The 21,259-nt window shown below is 43.1% G+C and overlaps 1 protein-coding gene across 6 annotated transcripts in view; it reads right to left on the reverse strand.

Moving 5' to 3' along the window:
- Nucleotides 1-563: 563 nt before the first annotated feature.
- Nucleotides 564-21,259, reverse strand: part of thsd7ba (thrombospondin, type I, domain containing 7Ba) — a 953,049-nt gene continuing 932,353 nt past the window's right edge. For all 6 annotated transcript variants that reach the window (XM_068035032.1, XM_068035036.1, XM_068035034.1 and 3 more), the window contains 2 exons: nt 3,991-4,078; nt 564-1,980 (listed from right to left, as the gene is read on the reverse strand). In XM_068035032.1, coding sequence (XP_067891133.1) covers nt 1,899-1,980; nt 3,991-4,078 — 170 coding nt within the window. In that variant the 3' untranslated portion in view covers nt 564-1,898. The remainder of the gene's footprint in view (nt 1,981-3,990; nt 4,079-21,259) is intronic.

The raw sequence follows: 21,259 nt of genomic DNA on the forward strand, positions 1-21,259 counted from the left end.
TCACTGCTACAATGAACTAAACAAGTTGAAGAGCTTTTAGTCCAGGTAAATAACTTTCAGCTGATACCCAAGTCAGGCAAAGGATGTGGAGTGAAGCTCCCTTTCCTATATTCCTGCAATGGCCCCAGCCTCAAATTTAACACAGTACCACTTACTAGACCAATGTGCAATCTTCTAATTTCCTACGTAAGCTATCTTGAAGTAATACAGAGTGAGATTGTCAATTTGGTGTTGTGGGCCCATGTCAATTAGGCAGTGGATTGAGACTGTCCCAAAACTTTGTTTTTTTTTATTGTTCCCATTTTCTAGGTCAGGGTGATTTTACTCGCTAATGACTTTCTAAGAACTGATTTACTTGTATCAATAAGAAGCTTCATAACATACACTTTAGCTTCTGCTGGTCCAAAGCAGACTTCAAATTTTGACTTTGTGTTTTCTCTGAATTCGAAATTCTGAGGATCAGAAACTCAAAGTATTCATATTGATCACTAAAATGCATTAATGTAATCCATAATGTAATGTGTAACAGGAGAAAACAAGGCATCCAGCTTCTAACCACCTGCTTTCTGGTTTATTTTCAAGAAAATACATTGAATCTGTTCCCAACTGGAGCAATGAATACATTCCAAAATAACAAACACGCTTTACCAGCAGTTAATACTGTTCTCTTGAGGCTCACAAATGACGATCAATAAAAGCTATGTTAATATTTGTTATATGAACAGCACAACCAATGTAATAATTAAATAATTGTTTTCCAGGCAGCTGGCCAAATTCACCAAACCAAATTTAAAGTATGCTATCTTTTGAGCTCAAAATTTAATCAAAGCATCATTAAAGTACCAACCCTCAGTACGAGATTGTTTTATTTTATCATAAACTTTCAAAGGAAAATGAAAATCATAACTTACTGGCCTTGCCACTTTGGATAGACCATGTGGAATGGAAAACAATGGCTTAATAGGAAATCCTGAAAATGTGTGAACAAAATGTTTAATCATTCATTGAGCTATCTCATTTGGTGTAGAGCCAGCACATTATTTACACTTGGTCATGTCTTATGCAGCATAAGAGTTAGAAATGGAATGGAAGCCAGAAATATTTGAACCATTTATTATTCTCTATTGAAAGAACATCTTCACCTGCTGAGGATTCTTACTATTTTATCAGGAGCACTTTAATTTCTAATTAAATATTAGGTCTTATCTCATCTGAGAAAAGACATTCATTACAAAATACTCATTAAGGCTCCACAATGTAGCAATTAGCATCTCTTCTCTGATAAGACTTGTACAGAAGTCACTTGAGAAGACCAAGTTTTATGTGATATTGAAATCCTTGATACATACACTGTACATAGTAGGTTTTTGTTTGTTCAATAAATGCAAGAAATCATTATACACTAATATAGTGCAGAGTGTTCCACAGAATGTTCAAAAGTCCCTTTCCGGCCAGAGTACTTGTTGAGCAATAAGCAGTGTTTGCCTTCAGAAATGCATTTACAGTCTGCAGATTGTAAATGCAATATGCTTTCTTTTGGATTGTCTTCATACCATTGTACTAGAAATTCTATGCAAACTTTACTCTCATTTACTAATATGCTGTATATTCAGTCTTGGTATTCATTTCAGATACTAAATATTTTAATGAATACAATTCGAATAACCATTTTCAATAAGTATGGGTTCTTGACTTTCAAATTTCTATATAAGAGCACATTTGGAGTTTCTGATAATTGTTTCTCCCCTCAGAATTAGAGTAGTTTATGAGACTGTTCTCAAAGCTGCTTTTGAGGTTTGTCTTCTTTGCTCATGCTTGTGGCATTGAAGTAAAGTTAAGGCTTCTGTCATCCTATTAATATGAACAGAACAAAGGAGGAGTTTCTTCTCTTGAACTCATTACATGTCCATATCTCCATCATAGGCTAAAGTCAAAGGCTTCTGCTGGGGAGCTGGACGTGTCTGCGGCTTTGTTTTCTTGCTGCAAAAGATAAACAATGGCAATAATGACGAATCCTGCTCAAACTTCAATATTGCTGGATATCAGAAACATGTCTCAAATATAACTCAGATCCACCTACATGGTACATCAATCCTAACTAAGAGAAACAAACAGTATCTATCTATTACTCAAATTTCTTCTGAAGGCTTATATTATACTACAGATACTGTATGGAGACTGGTACCTCGATCGTGCAGATCTAAGTTATACTGCAATCTGCCTAACCAGTTTGCATCCATACACAGGATTGCACTCCTAGGTAGCTAACTTTTTTTTTGAATGAGATGGCAGGAGTGTCAAATTTCTCCCAACAGTAAAAAATTCCATATTAAGTTTAACAAATATCTTACCAATTGCAGAGCCATTTCTTAAACTTAGCACTGAAATGGAGTTATACTACACAGTGGCACAGTGGTTAGCCTCACAGCTCCAGGGACCCAGGTTCAATTCTGGTTACTGCCTGTGCGGAGTTTGCAAGTTCTCCCTGTGACCGCGTGGGTTTCCGCCTGTGCTCCGGTTTCCTCCCACTGCCAAAGACTTGCAGGTGATAGGTAAATTGGTCATTGTAAATTGCCCCTAGTGTAGGTAGGTGGTAGGGAATATGGGATTACTGTAGGGTTAGTATAAATGGGTGGTTCTTGGTCGCCACAGACTCGGTGGGCCGAAGGACCTGTTTCAGTGCTGTATCTCTAAATAAAATAAATAAAAATAAATAAAATACAGTATGGAACCACAGGGGAAGTTGACTGACAGACCAGGCTGGGAGAGCAGCCTATGGTGCCAAAGAAGATCTGGTCTATATTATTGGCCAGGCCTCAGTTAAATGGATCTGGTGAGTTATGCACCCCAAACAGGCATCCAGAAGCAGCTCACTGGCAGCAAGGCAAGCCTCTGGGGGTTTTGGAGGGTTTCAGGAATACGGAAGAGAAGGAGTCTGGGTCAGGAGCAGCTCTAACTATTTTTGTGGAAGCACTTCTGCTCCTCCTGTGACAAAAATGTTTTTCTTTTGTTTCACTTACCTTGGAGGATCTGACAGCTTCTTCTGAGTGGAACACACATTAGGTTTCATAATAGCTTTGGGAACATACCTCTTTAACAGTGTCCCAATTAGCTTATACTCTTGAGGTTTCCACCTTAGCCAGGTGGGATACTTAGCTACTCAGTTTTAGGATAGTTTTGGGCCGGGAAGAATAGTGGTAAGTGATCTGCTTTGATTTTAATTCTTGTACCGCCTGGTTTCCATTGAGCGTAGGAAGTTTATATTCTCACTCACATTAAATTTATATATAAATATAATGTATTTCTTTGCAATTGCAGGAATTCTGAGACAGGATGTAATGTAGACTTCAACTTTTTCACATTAACTCTAGTTTGAATTTTCAACAATGAGATTTAATCAATGTTTAACACCCTTTTTTATTTTAAAGGAAGCTGTATAATTAATAAATTAATGATTACATTTTAAAATCAAAGTAAAGAATGGAAGTGTGGTGTGTCACAGGCAGATTCGGATTGACAAAGTTATCAAAGCTCCCTGATATTGTTCAACAGTTTGATTTGTACAGGTGGATCCACTTGGTGTGTCCAGTAAATCAAGTCTTCATGGTTAATAAACAAACCGATTTTAAGTTTTATGGGGCAACCTTTCTATCCAGCTGACTCTGATCTACCTTAATGAGCAATCTCTAGTCTGTGACAGTCATTTTAAAACAAAGGTTTGGTTTGTCTTGTTATAAAACAGCACAGAAACAATTTATTTGACTGATCTTTTACTGTATTTGCTTTACTGAATATATTACTTCTCAAGAGTTCCAAAATTAAGCTTTGAAACAAGAACAGTGTTGTTAATTAGTTTTAATGTTACTCCAATCACACAATATGCCTTAGGCACTAAAATAATAGTTTAATCATGAAAATTAGAATACATATTTAACATTAGAAATACAAATTAACATTAGAAATAAAAATTGCTTTGTCTTCAATGCTTACCAGACCAGATATGACAGGACAGTAATGAAGATAATGAGGACAACTATGGCAGCAGAGACTCCATACACCCAGACCTTTGGTTTACCATCTGTCAAAGAAAATGTAAAAAATACAACAAAGGATTTGGTTTAAATGGATTTAACATTTAAACAGGAAGGTAGTTTTTTGTATCAATCTACAGCAAACATAATATGTCGGAGTTGATTCCATTTATTGAAAGCTAATTGTGAGTGAAGAAATGTTCTGGCATTCACAGAGTTCTTCAGGCTTTCTTTAAATTAGTACCATATCCAAAGGCTTTAGACAATGCAGAATGTGCCAAATGGAACAGCTGCAGAAGAAGCTCACGGCTCAATAGAATCAACAAGAAGGAATAGTTTTAACTAGTAACTTGACTAAAAAGCTGTAATTTTCTACTCCTCTCAACAATAACCATTTGGGGACTGATATTCCATCATAGTTGTAGTGCAAATAATTCCTTATTTTCCAGGAATGAAAGCTCTTGCATTTTGAAACGGAAAATGGGTGGTGCAGTGAGCCAGAACACTGTCATTTTACCTCTGTGCCCCCGAGTTTGAAGGCAGCCAAGACAAGTGAAATGAAAACCTTCCATCTGTGCTGCCTGAGTGGGTTTTTTTGTGGAAATGAGCTGTTTATATCCAGTTCATTCCAAGAGTCGGGCCAGAACAAAAAAAATCTGGCAATCTCACACAGAGAAACCAAGATGGTGAAGGAACTGGAAAAATCCAAACTGCGGGAACATCACCACCACAAGGACTGCAGCAATTTAAGGAGAAGTCTCATTACTATCTTTTCAGGACAACTTGGGATGGACAATAAATGTGGCCTTGGCAGTGTTACATAGGTCCCAAGAACACATTTTAAAAATGAGTGAGTTGTAAGTTATTCTCCAGCATATAATAGGTACATTTTTAATATAAATGCAAAAGATCATATGTGGTTTATATTGGTCATTAAATTGTATTTGAGTGCAGAAAACCTGGCTGTCTGGACATGTGTACTCAAATGCATAAACAGGGCACTTGTCTCCATCTGCCAGTAAAATCCTAATGATCGAAAAGAGCTGATCAGGAAGCCAACTCATTTGTTATTTAAACAGCAAAGGTGGCAAAGCAGGCTGTCTTTAAAACTGAATGCACACCATCCTTTTGTTATACTGCAACACATTAGCATAAGATTGCCTTTTTCACGTGGCTTCACTCAAGTTTCTATGGAATCAGCAGTGCTGCACAATATACTTGTGAAAGATTGTGCCACACCAACGTCAAGGATGCAATATGACCAAGGGATTTCCGACCACCAAAACTTCAGTGGTATAATCCTATAAAGGTGCATTATTGACTGGTCAACCATTCCATAAACTGCTAGGAAACTGCTTCACTCATTCACCTTCATTTTGATTGATATCCATCCCAAACTAGACAACTCATAGAATAATACTGGCACTAACATACATGGATGTGTGGTTGCACCTGTCCATTTCCAAGGCTCCAAAAACAACTTAGCCTAAACACAATTAGACGCTGGGAAGACCTATTCTCATTGGTTCGGCATGTTTCTGGATGTTGGTTGAAACATTCAGTAACTCCCCTCGTCACACGCCAACACCCCTCCAACCACTACCTATCCCACTCACTATGATGAGTCCACGGTCTGACGTTTGTCTCATTTACCTGAATTAATTAGGTTTTGAGTCATTTTAGATCCTTGAAATACAATTAGATAACAGTCAAGAAGTACAAATTCAAAATCATTCCCAACTTTTGAGAATATAAAATTGTATCCTCTGCTCAACGCAGTACTGCAAACACTGAATATTATTTTTCCATGTACTTACATTTGACTTAACCGACACATGCCTCCTAAATAAGCATCAATAGCCAGCAGAACTCAGTAGAAAGTTTAGTCGCTCTGTTGCTGAACTGTCATAACTTTTTTCTTCACATTGTCTAAATATAATCTACTTCAGGTCTCACAAGGTATTAGTGCCATAAGGTTCATACAAAATTTAGATAAAGGAAAATATTGCTCAATTAAAGGAAATTATCAGTGGTCACGACTGGAGTCATTCATTTTATATAATTGTCAGTGAATTCTGTTAATAATATGGATGAGAAATGGTTAATGTTTAAAAGCTGCAGGATCTATTATGCAAAGAATTTTTAAAAAGCCAGCCTATGGCAGCTCTATATGAATCATCTCACTGCGAAGAATCTCTGATCTGCAATAAAACCAGCACCACCTACACAAAAGGAAAGTAATATAACATACAATGCTACCTGGAAGCAACATAATCTTGATAATGCAAGATGAGCTAGAACTGTGAGCCTGCAGCACTTTTGCTGATGCACTCTGTGCAGTTCAAGGATATAAAGTTTCTGAAAAAACTGATGAGTGATGTAAAATTTCAGTAGGAAGCAAAAAATGAGAACTAAAACATTGCATGGCAAACAGACATATATTAACTGTATACACTCTTAGGTTGTTGGTGACAGAATTAATAATAATCTGTTAACCACAAATTATGAATGTATATATCTATAAAATTCAATAATTAATTTCAAATGAAGGATACAGCCCCAATACCCTGGATGTCAATGTATTTATTCTGAGAAAAACATATAATTAAAGACATAGGACCATAGGAACAGGAGTAGGCCATTCAGCCCATTGAGCCTGCTCAGCCATTCAATACGACCATAGCTGATCATCTGCTTCAACGCCTTTTCCCCACACTAGCCCCATATCCCTTTATGTCATTGGTATTTAAAAATCTGTCAATCTCTGTTTAAACATACTCGATGACAGAGCTTCCACAGTCCGCTAAGGTAGAGAATACCAAAGATTCACAGCCCTCTGAGTAAAGAAATTTCTCCTCATCTCTGTCCAAAGTGACTCCCTCCTTATTTTGAAATTGTGACCCCTGGTTCTAGACTCCCCAACCAGAGCATCTACCCTGTCTATCTCTTTAAGTATTTTTAGGTTTCAATGAAATCACCTCTTAGAAACTCTAGAGAATACAAGCCCAGTTTCCCCAATCTCTCTTTATAGGGCAGCCCCACCATCCTGGGAACAAGTCTGGTGAACCTTCGTTGCAATTCCTCTCGGTCAATAATATCCTTCCAAAGGTAAGGGGACCAAACTACATACAGTACTCCAGGTTCTATGCAATTGAAGCAAGACTTCACTACTCCTGTACTCAAATCCTCTTGCAATAAAGGTTAACATACCATTAGCCTTTCTAATTGCTTGTTCCATTCTCCCTTTATCAATTTCTTTGTCCTCCTTTGCTGTATTCTAAAATCCTCCCAATCCTCAGGTTTACTACTATTTCTGGCAACTTTACAGGCCTTTTCTTTTAATCTTATACAATCCTTAATTTCCTTTGTTAGCCAGGGTTGACTGCCTTTTCTTTTGGGGTTTTTGTGCCTTGAAGGAATGTATAGTTGCTGTAAACTATGTAATAATTCTTTAAAGACTATCCATTGCCTGTTCTCCAGTCAGTTCCTCAACATACTGCTCTAGAAAACCATCCCTATCATACTCCAGAAACTCGTCCTCCACAGCATTAGTTCTCATTTGGTTTACCAAGTCTATATGCAGATTGAAGTCACCCATGATTACTGTATTACCTGTGCCACATGCTTCTCTAATCTCCTGATTAATACCATGCCCACACTACCACTACTATGTGGTGGCCTACAAACAACTCCTACCAATGTTTGCTGCCTCTTGATGTTTCTTAGCTCCAGCCAAACAGATTCTACATTTTGTTCTTCTGATCTGAGATCCTCCCTTACTAATGTACTGATCCCATCCCTTATTATCAGCGCAACACCACCTCATTTTCCTTTTTGCCTTTCCTTCCTAAATGTCGAATATTCTTGAAATTCAGTTCCCAGTCTTGGTCACCCTGTAGCTAAGTTTCGTAATGGTAATTAGAACATATCCATTTACCTCTATTTGAGCCTTTAAGTCATCTACCTTGTTGCAAATGCTGCATGCATTCAGGTAGAATGCCTTTAACCATGTCTTCTTGACATTATTCTGCATTCTTTGTCTAGTTGATGCTCGCCTTTGTTTTGCCTGCCTTCTAATGTAGCTTGCTACTTTTCTACCTCTTTTACCAGTTTTACTTCCTTTCAATTTGAGCTACCCCTCAGGTTCCCATCTCCCAAACAAGTTAGTTTAAACCCTCTCCAACAACAGTAGCAAATCTCTCTGCCAGGATATTAGCTCCGGTCCTGTTAAGGTACAGCCCGACCATCTTGTACAGGTCCCACCTGCCCCAGAACTGGTCCCAACGCCTCAGAAGTCTGATGCCCTCCCTCCTACACCAATTCTCCAGCCACATCTTCAATTGATCAATCCTCCTATTCCTAAGTTCACTAGCACGTGGCACTGGGAGTAATCCTGAGATTACTGCTTTTGAGGTCCTGTTTTTTAATTTCTTTCTTAATCCCTTAAAATCTGCTTTCAGAACATCATCCCTCTTCCCACCTATTTCATTGGTACAATGTGGACCACGACCTCTGGCTGTTCACCCTCCCGCAGAAGGATGTCCTGCAGCCGTTCTGTGACATCCTTGACCCTTGCACGAGGGAAGCAACACACCATCCTGGAGTCACGGTTACTGCTGCAGAAACACCTGTCTGATCCCCTGACTATCGAATCCCCTAATCACTATTCCTCTTCCACTCTTCTTCCTCCCCTGCTGTGCAGCTGAGCCACTCGTGGTGCCACGGACTTTGCTCCGGCTGCACTCCCCTGAGGAACCATCGCTCTCACTCGTATCCAAAATGGAAAACCAATTACTAAGCAAGATAGACTCAGGGGACTCTTGCACTGCCTGCCTGGTTCTCTTAGACTGCCTGGTGGTCACCTATTCCCTCTCTGCCTGCATGGTCCTAAACCGCAGTGTGACCACTTCCCTAAACATGCTATTCACTTGCCGCATGGCAAGCTCAAGATTGGGAACTGAAGGTAAGAAGCGGGGAATTAAATTTAAATTTATGCCGAGCTTTTTTAAACATGTAAAGTAGGGTCCCATTGCAGAGCCTCGCCACCACCGGGAAGATCGGGCCCAGCAATCCCAGCATTGGGCTCCGTGTGGCCGCTGCCACTCCGATTCTCTGGCTCACCACCATCACCCCCCAACCTCCGCCACAGAACCCAACGTCAGGCTGGAAACAAAATACAGCCCTTTGTCTCACCATTTTGTCAACAAACTTACAAAAAACATTCAAGTCCATATGCATATGTTGTGTGAATATGCGTATTGAGGTTGCATGCCCAAAGATGGTGTCTTACTCATTTTTCATTTACTAATCAAAAATGCTATTAGCCACATGTGGATTCCCAGTTTAGCCACAGGTAGCCAGTGGCTAACATACTGGACAACACTGGTATAGTACGTCCCCACATCCCTTGAGTATAGCTTTCTTTCAAATTATACAGAATATACATTTGTGAGGCCACAACTGGAATATTGTGTGTAGTTTTGGTCTCCTTATCTGAGGAGGGATGTTCTTGCTATAGAGGGAGTGCAGCGAAGGTTTACCAGACTGATTCCTGGGATGGCGAGACTGACAAATGAGGAGAGATTGAGTCAGTTAGGATTATATTCACTGGAGTTCAGAAGAGTGAGAGGGGATCTCATAGAAACCTATAAAATTCTAACAGGACTTGACAGGGTAGATGCAGGAAGGATGTTCCTGATGGTGGGGGAGTCCAGAACCAGGGGTCATAGTCTAAGGAGACGGGGTAAACCTTTCAGGACTGAGATGAGGAGACATTTCCTCACCCAGAGAGTGGTGAGCCTGTGGAATTCATTACCACAGAAAGCAGTTGAGGCCAAAACATTGTGTGTTTTCAAGAAGGAGTTAGATATAGCTCTTGGGTCTAAAGGGATCAAAGGGTATGGGGAGAAAGCGGGAACAGGTTACTGAGTTGGATGATCAGCCATGATCATAATGAATGGCGAAGCAGGCTCTAAGGGCCAAATGGCCTACTCCTGCTCCTATTATCTATGTTTCTATGTCCCAAATTCCTTCTTAAACACCAGCAGTGATGCTTTTTTATTGGTACTTTTGTAAGTAATAGTTTCAAATTTATATCTCTTGTAAAATGAAATCCCCTTGAAAATAACAGTGTGGTAGGACTGTACCATTTTGCCCTTCTGTGTGGCTTTATCAGTACCAAAATGGCAATACAATGATGAAATTATATTACCCAAGGAGGGAGAAATTGAGCAACACATGATATTAACAAACATGAGGAAAGCCAATCAATAATCACAAGTCCCTCATTACCAGTGAAGACAAGATAAAGTGACAGATCAGTATTTGAAAATTTTATACAATGCAGAATTTTTTTTAACTTTTTATTTTTAAAGGATTAGACAACAATCTTTATGCGTAAAGAGTGCAGAAATGCACACAAGATCTTTATGTGCCCTGCCCGATACCTCTTCCAAAGCATTAGTTAGGTAGTGATATGAATCATCTTGCTTGAAAATTTAAATGTATGTATTTTAGAAACTGATAAAATGAAGGCAGCAGCCCATTTCTCAAGAAAAGAGCTTGCTCAGATTAAACAAAAATGTAGCCAAGGTTGACTCCTTGGGTAAATTACGATGACAAATTGATGTTAGCGAATCCCAGACGTAAAGTACTTTATTTTCCCACAATCTCTTCAAGAAGATGTCTGCAGCTAGCTCCTTGGTATAACAATTCAACACGCTAACACGTGAGCAGCATACACTGGGCAATAGCAGTTAAAGAGTATATTCAAGATTTTGAAGCTTAAACATTATGGTTTTAATAAAGAACACATTAGCTGTCAGAAAGAAAAATGCCTGCTGCCAGCAACTTCAACGGACGATAGTACAGAATCTATATTTTGTGAGATTACCTTGGATGCATTTAAACATATCAGTAAAAAATATACAGAGTAGTATGAAATATATCAACACAGAGATATATTTAGCAGCATGGTTAATGGATTCAGTTGCAGTTTCTCTCCATTGATTCATTTAGATCTAAAGAGCTACAAATACTAAGTCTGGAATTTTACCAGGAGCCAGCAAGTCCCTCTACTGGGACCGAAAGCAGGTGGCATGGCTGCGCGGGTGCAGGGTGGAGTTGCAATTGCAATATTGTCACTGCCTGTTAATTAAAGGTGGGCAGATGGGGCAGCCGGCCAGTTAGGTGGTGTGAGCGGGAGGAAGTTCCAGCTCCTGAAATGCTGGCATCATCTTTAAAAGGCAGCCAGCCAGTGGCAGATGAAGTTCAATGTGTAGAAATATGAAGTGAATCATTTTGGAAAGAAGAACATGGACAGACACTATAAAATAAAAGGTAAACTCTAAAGTGGGTGCAGGAGCAGAGGGACCTGGGTGTATATGTATGTATGTCATTTAAGGTGGCAGGACAAGTTGAGAGAGCGGTTAATAAAGCATACAGGCTTTAGTAATAGAGGCATACAGTATAAGAGCAAGGAGGTTATGTAGAGCTTGTATAAGACACTAGTTCAGCCTCAGCTGGTGTATTGCGTCCAGTTCTGGGCTCTGCACTTAGGAAAGATGTGACGGCATTGAAGAGAGTGTAGAAAAGATTCACGAGAATGGTTCCAGGGAAGAGGAACATGTGTTATGAAGATAGATTGGAGAAGTTGGGACTGTTTTCCATGGAAAAGAGAAGGCTGAGAGGTGATTTGATAAAGATATTCAAAATCATAAGGGGTCTAGAGAGAGTAGTTAGGGAGAAACTGTTTCCACTCATGAAAGGATCAAGAATGAAAGAGCACAGATTTATGGTAAATGGCAACAGAAGTGATGGCGACATGAGGCAAAACTTTTTCACCCAGCGAATGGTTAAGGTCTGGAATGCACTGCCTGAGAGTGTGGTGGAGGCAAGTTCAATCGAGGCATTCAAAAGGGAATTAGACTTATCTGAAAAGGAAGAATGTGCAGGGTGAGGGGGAAAAGGCGGGAGTGTGGCATTGGTGTGGTGTATTGCTCATTCAGAGAGCCAGTGCTGACACAATGGGCCGAATGGCCTCCTTCTGCATTGTAACAATTCTGTAATTCTGTGATTCAGCCTCAAAGAGAGCAGTGAGAAAACCCTGGCAACTACACCAACTGTTGACATGGCTAAAGAAAAATCAAGGATCGCTCCAAGATTCAATGATGCCTCCTCCAGGCCGTGAGGGCACAGAGGGAAGACCTGTTCCCTAGGGATGGCAGGAGGAGACCAGTTTGCCAAACCTAGCAGGCCTGGATGGAGATAGCAGAAGAGCTCAGTTGCTGTGGGATTGTCTCCCGTACCTGCCTACAGTGCCGAAAGAGGGTCAATGAACTGATGCATTCTGGCAAGGCGAGTGCAGCACATAGTATTACACTTACAGCTTTAAATGTGACTGAAGGTGAATATGCGATAGGAGAAGGTTGCCCACCCAGTTAGTGGAAATGCCCAGATATCAGCATTGGCTGTCAAATGCATTTTAGCCTCTCTGTGCAGGACACTGGTCTCGGAGAGCTGAGTCTTGCACAGTCAGTGCTGATTGGTCACATGCAGGAGGCATGCCTGTGGCACCATGATGAACAGTCAGACTGCCACCAACATAGGAATCGTGCATCCCTTTGATGGGTAACTAACCATTGGAATTCATATGGAAACTGCAGGGGATGGGCACAATCGAAATGTGGAGCTTATTCAAGGAGCAGCTACTACGTGTCCTTGATAAGTATGTACCTGTCAGGCAGGGAGAAAGTTGTCGAGCGAGGGAGCCGTGGTTTACTAAAGAAGTTGAAGTGCTTGTCAAGAGGAAGAAGAAGGCTTATGTTAGGATGAGACATGAAGGCTCAGTTATGGTGCTTGAGAGTTACAAGCTAGCCAGGAAGGATGTAAAGGGAGAGCTAAGAAGAGCAAGGAGAGGACACGAGAAGTCATTGGCGGATAGGATCAAGGAAAACCCTAAGGCTTTCTATAGGTATATCAGGAATAAAAGAATGACTAGAGTTAGATTAGGGCCAATCAAGGATAGTAGTGGGAAGTTGTGTGTGTAATCGGAGGAGATAGGGGAAGCGTTAAATGAATATTTTTCGTCAGTATTTACAGTAGAGAAAGAAAATGTTGTCGAGGAGAATACTGAGATTCAGACTACTAGGCTAGATGGGATTGAGGTTCACAAGGAGGAGGTGTTAGCAATTTTGGAAAGTGTGAAAATAGATAAGTCCCCTGGGCCAGATGGGATTTATCCTAGGATTCTCTGGGAAGCCAGGGAGGAGATTGCAGAGCCTTTGTCCTTGATCTTTATGTCGTCATTGTTGACAAGAATAGTGCCGGAAGACTGGAGGATAGCAAATGTTGTCCCCTTGTTCAAGAAGGGGAGTAGAGACAGCCCTGGTAATTATAGACCTGTGAGCCTTACTTCGGTTGTGGGTAAAATTTTGGAAAAGGTTATAAGAGACAGGATTTATAATCATCTTGAAAAGAATAAGTTCATTAGCGATAGTCAGCACAGTTTTGTGAAGGGTAGGTTGTGCCTCACAAACCTTATTGAGTTTTTCGAGAAGGTGACCAAACAGGTGGATGAGGGTAAAGCCGTGGATGTGGTGTATATGGATTTCAGTAAGGCGTTTGATAAGGTTCCCCACGGTAGGCTATTGCAGAAAATACGGAAGTATGGGGTTGAAGGTGATTTAGAGCTTTGGATCAGAAATTGGCTAGCTGAAAGAAATCAGAGGGTGGTGGTTGATAGCAAATGTTCATCCTGGAGTTTAGATACTAGTGGTGTACCGCAAGGATCTGTTTTGGGGCCACTGCTGTTTGTCATTTTTATAAATGACCTGGAAGAGGGTGTAGAAGGGTGGGTTAGTAAATTTGCGGATGACATGAAGGTCGGTGGAGTTGTGGATAGTGCCGAAGGATGTTGTAGGGTACAGAGGGACATAGATAGGCTGCAGAGCTGGGCTGAGAGATGGCAAATGGAGTTTAATGCGGAAAAGTGTGAGGTGATTCACTTTGGAAGGAGGAACAGAATGCAGAGTACTGGGCTAATGGGAAGATTCTTGGTAGTGTAGATGAACAGAGAGATCTTGGTGTCCAGGTGCATAAATCCCTGAAAGTTGCTACCCAGGTTAATAGGGCTGTTAAGAAGGCATATGGTGTGTTAGCTTTTATTAGTAGGGGGATCGAGTTTCGGAGCCACGAGGTCATGCTGCAGCTGTACAAAACTCTGGTGAGACCGCACCTGGAGTATTGCGTGCAGTTCTGGTCACCGCATTATAGGAAGGATGTGGAAGCTTTGGAAAGGGTGCAGAGGAGATTTACTAGGATGTTGCCTGGTATGGAGGGAGGGTCTTACGAGGAAAGGCTGAGGGACTTGAGGTTGTTTTCGTTGGAGAGAAGGAGGAGGAGAGGTGACTTAATAGAGACATATAAGATAATCAGAGGGTTAGATAGGGTGGATAGTGAGAGTCTTTTTCCTCGGATGGTGATGGCAAACACGAGGGGACATAGCTTTAAGTTGAGGGGTGATAGATATAGGACAGATGTTAGAGGTAGTTTCTTTACTCAGAGAGTAGTAGGGGCGTGGAACGCCCTGCCTGCAACAGTAGTAGACTCGCCAACTTTAAGGGCATTTAAGTGGTCATTGGATAGTCATGTGGATGAAAATGGAATAGTGTAGGTCAGATGGTTTCACAGGTCGGCGCAACAACGAGGGCCGAAGGGCCTGTACTGCGCTGTAATGTTCTAATTCTAATATGCTTGCAGAGGAGAGTGCTCAACCTGAGGGAAAGGTCATGAACCAGAAGTGGTGTGCCCTACATGGCCATCCTCACTCCCATGGAGGAAGAGGCAGTGGAGCTGGGAGGAATGGAGGCAGGGCAAGCAATCGCTGATGGTGAAACGGGTATGGAGCACTGAGAGAGTGAGTGGCCTAATGGATGGGTGAAAGAGATCCTCTGGTGAGCACAAAGCAGAGTGCTCATGTGTGTACCATTCTTCGCATAAAGCTCCAGGTGATGAGTAGTCAGAAGGACATGTTGGAAAATGCATTACCCTCTCACTCTTCTCTTTTGTAGGTCATGGACAAGAGCAGCTAGCTGCTGAGCCTCAGCAACAGCCCTCCACCTCTGAGAAGGAGGAGGAGATCTCATAGAGTGCACTCTCACATCATTGCCTGCACCCTCCAACAGCACAGATACTCTTATGCTGGTGGGTAGTCACAAGCGATTAGTAAGGGGGTCACAGTCTGGAGAACATATCACAGACACACCCAGGCAGCTGATGACGCAGTAACAGTTATAGGACTGTGGGAGGGCCTGGCGGTGCTCAGCTTCAGACTGATGACATGCCTCTGGAGTGATCAACGAGGTGGCAGATGCTGGAGTTGCAGCACGAGGGAACATCTGGCGGAGCTTCCAGAGGGTATGCGCACCTGCACGCGGACATTGGAGGGGCTCATCCAGGCCACGAGTATAGCCATAACTCTGGTGTGTGCGTGCATGGCTTACACCATTGGGAGAGTGGTGATCCTATTGGAGGGCCATATCCAGCATACCACCGAGTGGATGCCAAAGATGCACACGAACCTACATGTTATTGTCAACTTCATGAGCTCTGTGGAGCAATGGCTGGGCGAGAAGAGAATGAGACACTTGGATCCATTGCCAGGTGAGCAGGGAGGCCGAGTATGCCCTGAAAGGGAAGAGGAGAGGCTGTCTGCAACATCTGGGGGCTCCTTGCAGGGCATGGATGGCGACTCCTCAGTCCCTTTGATGGTGACACCAGTGCCTCAGGAAGCTATGGAGACAGAGGGAGCTCCTGCACCTGTGCAGGAGGACCTCAATGTGCTGGTGCCCTCCTGGTCTCAGACTACCAGAGGATGATCGCCACGGCCATCGAAAACCACCGAGCAGAAAGATCAGCAGTCTGCCTCCACTTCAGCTGACAGCACAGCGGGAGCATCACGTAGCAGCATCCACAAGTGCGTGAGAAAGTTCACCGAGCTACACTTGGGTTTCACAAGGTTATATTTGGATGTTAGATGTTACTTTGCTGTGTATGTGTCTTAAACGAATTCTGAAATGCTTCACCACTAAAAAGAATCCTTTACTTTTCTCAACACTGCTGGCTCATTAACAGTTCATTGGCTTCCACATAATGTGAAATGGGAGGGACCACACCAGATGAGGTCAATTTATTTCCCATGCTGTTGCCTCATCTGATGACAGGTCTTGGGAAATCTTAAGGGCATTGAAAGAAACAACAATAGGTCTGCAGAAGATGAAGGATTTATTTGACTGAATGGGTGTGTAGGGCTCATGTGAATTGTGCCTGTATTAGCGAGTTGCAAGCCTCCCTTACATGTCTCTCATAGCACCTTGCCTGCTGTCCCTTGGGGTGTTCATCCTGTTGTATCAGGTCATCATCCCCTTCCATATCCTGATCCTCAGAGGATGCATCGTGTTCCAGGTTGTCCTCATCGTTCAAAGGTTCTTCTCTTTGCAGCTTCAGGGTTGTGCAGCACAGAGCACACCACAATGATACGCGAGACCTTGCTGGGGCATACTGAAGGGCTCCACCAAATCTATTCCGGCATCTGAACCACATCTTCAGAAGCCCTATGGCCTGCCCGATGGTTGCTCGAATTTTGTCATGGCAGATATTGAATCTCTCCTCTGCATCTGTGCTCAGGTTCCTCACAGACGTTAAGTAGTTATCTCTTTAGTGGGTCCTCAGCACCCAGTATCCATCCTTGAAAGCACTTGGGGGCCTGCAAAAGCTGAGCACCTGGGACTGCCTTAGTATGAAGGCACATGACAGCTTACCAGGAACCCTGCACACAGACCTGAAGAATACATTTGTGGTGGTTGCAGACCAGTTGTACATTGAGCAAGTGGAAACTCTTCCTATTGATGAAGGCTGCAGTCTGGCCTGTGGCTACATGTGTGCAGTCGATGACACCCAGAAACTGTGGCCCTGAATCCTATAGCCCTTTCAGCCCGACTGTCCAGAGCAGTGTGAAAGCAGCCATACTGGCTGGCCTTCTTGAACATGACATTGGCGACCATCTTGATGCAGCGATGAGCCACTGACTGGGAGATGCCACAGATATCTCCTGAAGATCCCTGGAGTGATTTGGAGGCATAGAATTTCAGCATCATGGTGAAATTCAATGTAACAGACAGTGGGAGCTCAGCTCATTCTCCATCATAAAAGAGAACTCAGGTTAACATTAATGGAATCCCAAACATCTTCTATTAGAAAGTAAATAGTAGGTGGGTAGTAAGAGGTGGAGTGGGGCCTATTAGGGACAAAGAGGGTAATATATGCTTAGGGGTACAGGGCAAGGTTACAATATGAAATGAGTACTTTGTATCGGTGTTTATAGAGGAAGAGGATGCTGACAAGATATCGGTAGAAGTGGAGATCCCAGAGGTAATGAATGGGATGAAAATTGAGACATAGGTGGCACTGGAAATGTTGGCTGTGCTTAGAGTGGATAAGTTGTCTGGTCCAGATGGCTTGCATCCCAGGTTGCTAAAAGAAATGAGAGTGGAGATAGCGGAAGGGCTTACCATAATCTTCAACTCTTTTAGAAATGGGGGAGGTGTCAACAGATTAGGGATTGACAAATGTGATGACCTTATTCAAGAAAGTGTGTAAGGACATTCCTAGTAACTACAGGCTAGTCAGTTTAACATCAGTGGTGGGTAAGGTTTTAGAAACAATAATCAGGGGAAAAAATTAACAGGCACTTGGAGAGGTTTGAATTTATTAAGGAGAGCCTGCATGGATTGATAAAAGACAGAGCAAGATTGGACAAATCTAAAAAATATTTTTGATAGAAAGTCATAGATTATTGATTGGGCGCCCTGTGCCCCATGGAGAGCCACCCCCGAAGCCCCAACTGCCCCCAAGGCACAACACTCTCCTTACGCCCCCTGCCCCAACACCCCAACTGACACCCCTTGCCTCGCCAGGGCCTGGCTGATTGTCCTTGGCGAGGCCCCAAGAACTCACCTTCTTTCCGAGGCTGTCCTTCCGCTTCCTGCTGAAGCTGGGTGTAGTCCCAGCAGTGGCCACCACTCCTGGTGGCGCTGCTCGGAATAAGAGCTGCCAGCCCGCCAATTGGCCAGCAGCTCCATTAGGCAGGACATCCTGCCTCAGAGAGGTGGAAGTCTGATCCAAGGCCAATTAAGGGCCTGGGGAGCGAAAACTCCCACCGTGTCCCCCAGGCTTGGTGGAGGCAGGCTCGACACCGACTTTTCAGCCGGTGGGTGGGGCCTCCTGCCCAACGTTAAATTCTGTTCAATGCCTCAAGTGGCATTGAGTACAAAAGCAGGGAAGTTATGTTGAACCTTTATAAAGCTCTGGTTAGGCTACAACTGGGGTGTTGGGTCCAGTTCTGGTCACCACTGTTTAGAAAGGATGTGAGGGTCCTTGAGGGTGGAAAGGAAATTTATCAGAATGGTTTGAGGGATGGGGGATTTTAGCTACAAGCTTGGATTGGAGAAGCTGGGGTTGTTCTCCTTGGAGCAAAGGAGGTTGTACAAAGGACACAAGATGGGAGCAGGCTTCCATCATGCCACTGAAGCCATTAAGGCCATGCACCAGCAAATCAGAGGGCACGGGAACATGCACTCTATATAGGATCAGGACCGATGTGGCCATGGAAGTTGAGGCTCTCTCTCAGGTCAGCAACACTTCCATAAGTATTCCTCCACCCACTTTCCATGACTGTTCAGGGACCAGAAGGCAGGCGGTGACAGGCTATTCCTACATCTGTGGAGGATCTGCAGCCTGTAGCACTCAGTCTGTGTTCAAAGCAATCAAGTGCCCTCTCGTTTCATGCAACATGTTCTGGAGGCACAACATAGCCAACTCTCCCAGTCTATTCTCAGAGATAGTTCACTTAGAACAACCACAAGCATGTTCACCACGCAGACATAACACCACCTTGAAAAAGTAGTGGTAATAAAGAGTAGATAGTCACATAAGCAGTCTTTTTAAAAAATAAATCACTGTTGGAACATGATTACTAGTCCATTTGTGTCTTTGTTTTGTAAATAAGCAGAAAGTGGCTGAGTATACTGAATATTTGGGAATAAAGGTTTGACTGGGAGGATTCTCTTCACATTGATTGTTGGATGGAGCTATTCTATGGGTAGGAGGGTTCGACCCTCCCCTAGTGAAGCAGTTGATGGTCACTCTGAAGAGGGTCACGTGAACATCATTGGAATCAGTCAAGAGCTTTTACTGTTGTTGTCTGCACATAAACCGTAATGGGGATGGAAGTGGGGTTGTGGGAGGTTGTGAGGAATGTTGGGGGAGAGATTCACTGTACCAAACATACCATCTATTGGTGAGTGAAAAAGGGATAGAGCAGTGGGCGGCACAGTGGTTAGCACAGCAGCCTCACAGCTCTAGCAACCTGGGTTCAGTTCTGGGTACTGCCTGTGCAGAGTTTGCAAGTTCTCCCTATGTCTACATGGGTTTCTGCTGGGTGCTCCAGTTTCCTGCCAAAGACTTGCAGTTGTTTAGGCAAATTGGCCATTGTAAATTGCTCCTAGTGTAGGTAGGTGGTAGGAGAATGGTGGTGATGTGGTAGAGAATATAGGGTTAATGTAGGATTAGTATAAATGGGTGGTTGTTGGTCAGCGCAGACTTGGTGGGCTGAAGGGCCTGTTTCAGTGCTGTATCTATAAATTAAAAAAAATATTTTGCAATAGTTCCTGAAGCTGAAAAAACATTTTTTTATTCCAAACCTCAAAAATAAATATCTTTCTTGATAAGAAGAGCCTGGTCTTTTAAGACAGAAAGCGCCTAAATAGGAAAGCAAAATACTGCAGATGCTGGAAATCTAAAATAAAAACAATAAGTGCTGGAAATACTCAGCAGATCTGGCAGCATCTGTGGAGAGAGAAGCAGAGATAACGTTTCGGGTCTGTGACTTTCCATCCTTCATGTTTCGAATCCACCCAGGATTACAGGTATCTCCAAGACATACAACATTCCTCGGACTGCTGTTCTCGTCGTATCCTGAGTCCACACTCTGCCATGTGCCGCCACATGTACACACTCGACCTCTCTCTCCAGCAGCACAGACTCAGAATCTCAAAGCTGTCCTGCTCCGCAGTTTCATTTCATCTTTCATCTTATCCAAAGCAGTTCTGATGAAAGGTCACAGACCTGAAACGTTAACTCTGTTTCTCTCTCCACAGATTCTGCCAGACCTGCTGTGTATTTCCAGCAGTTTCTGTTTTTATTTCATCTAAGTATGAGCTGTGCAAACGGTAGAGTGAAATTTTTGGAAGCAGTTTGCCTTGAAATCTGAACGCACAGACGCCTGGCACACATATACATACAGCTTACTTTGATTAACCCACTTCAGATGCAGTTAGGTGCAGCCATCTGTAAAGTCATACAGGACATTCAGGCACACTGGTTTTACATACAAAACAGAGACAAAGGATTAGCATCCATTTTTCCGAGCACCTGTTTTGTAGGTGCTGTTTAGATATTAGAAGTACTGAGGTGGCAGAACAGGGAGAAATAGCCTGCCAATGTGAGAAACGGCATTTAGATCCTGCTGAGATTATCAAGGATGAGCCGAGCAGAATTCCTGGGTAGCCCAGGAATGACCACCCCTCCCACCTTAGAAACATCCATAAAGTAGCTGTGCAACATTATAGCAGCAGACTGAGGAAGCCCCTCCCCCTGAGTGTAACACCATTATTTTTCTTCAGAAAATTGTAAACCCTGCTAATCCAGGTTCCGCCCAAATTGTGGTTGCCTAACTGGATTCACACCCCAGTTTCACTCCCTTGGATCATAGAATTTCTAGCTTGCTGGTTTTACTTTCATTTAGGCATTGTTCTCAAAATATCTTTGTTCAAGCCACAAGTGCATATGATTTCTTCAGGTTATAGATGAGTTGCTAAGTCATAGGGCTGGATTTTCTGGGCCACCCTGAGGTGGGTAGCAGGGGCGCTGGGGGGTGGGGGCGGGGGTGCAGAGGGCCCGTCGCTATCCCGAGCAAGCAATTTTCCCCAGGGCGGGATAGGCCAGTAACAGCCTCTTAAGGGCCTCTTCCCTCTGCTGCTGGGATCTTGCCAGCGGGGTGGGGGGGTCCTCTGCCACGCGAGGAGGATGCCTTGTAAAATGAGGCGCCATCCCTGCGGGCTTGGGAGGGGGGGGTCCCTCCTCCATGTGCAGTCTGTGGCCCACGGAGGGTC

This window comes from Heterodontus francisci, chromosome 7 (assembly GCF_036365525.1).
Source record: "Heterodontus francisci isolate sHetFra1 chromosome 7, sHetFra1.hap1, whole genome shotgun sequence".
Taxonomy (NCBI): domain Eukaryota; kingdom Metazoa; phylum Chordata; class Chondrichthyes; order Heterodontiformes; family Heterodontidae; genus Heterodontus; species Heterodontus francisci.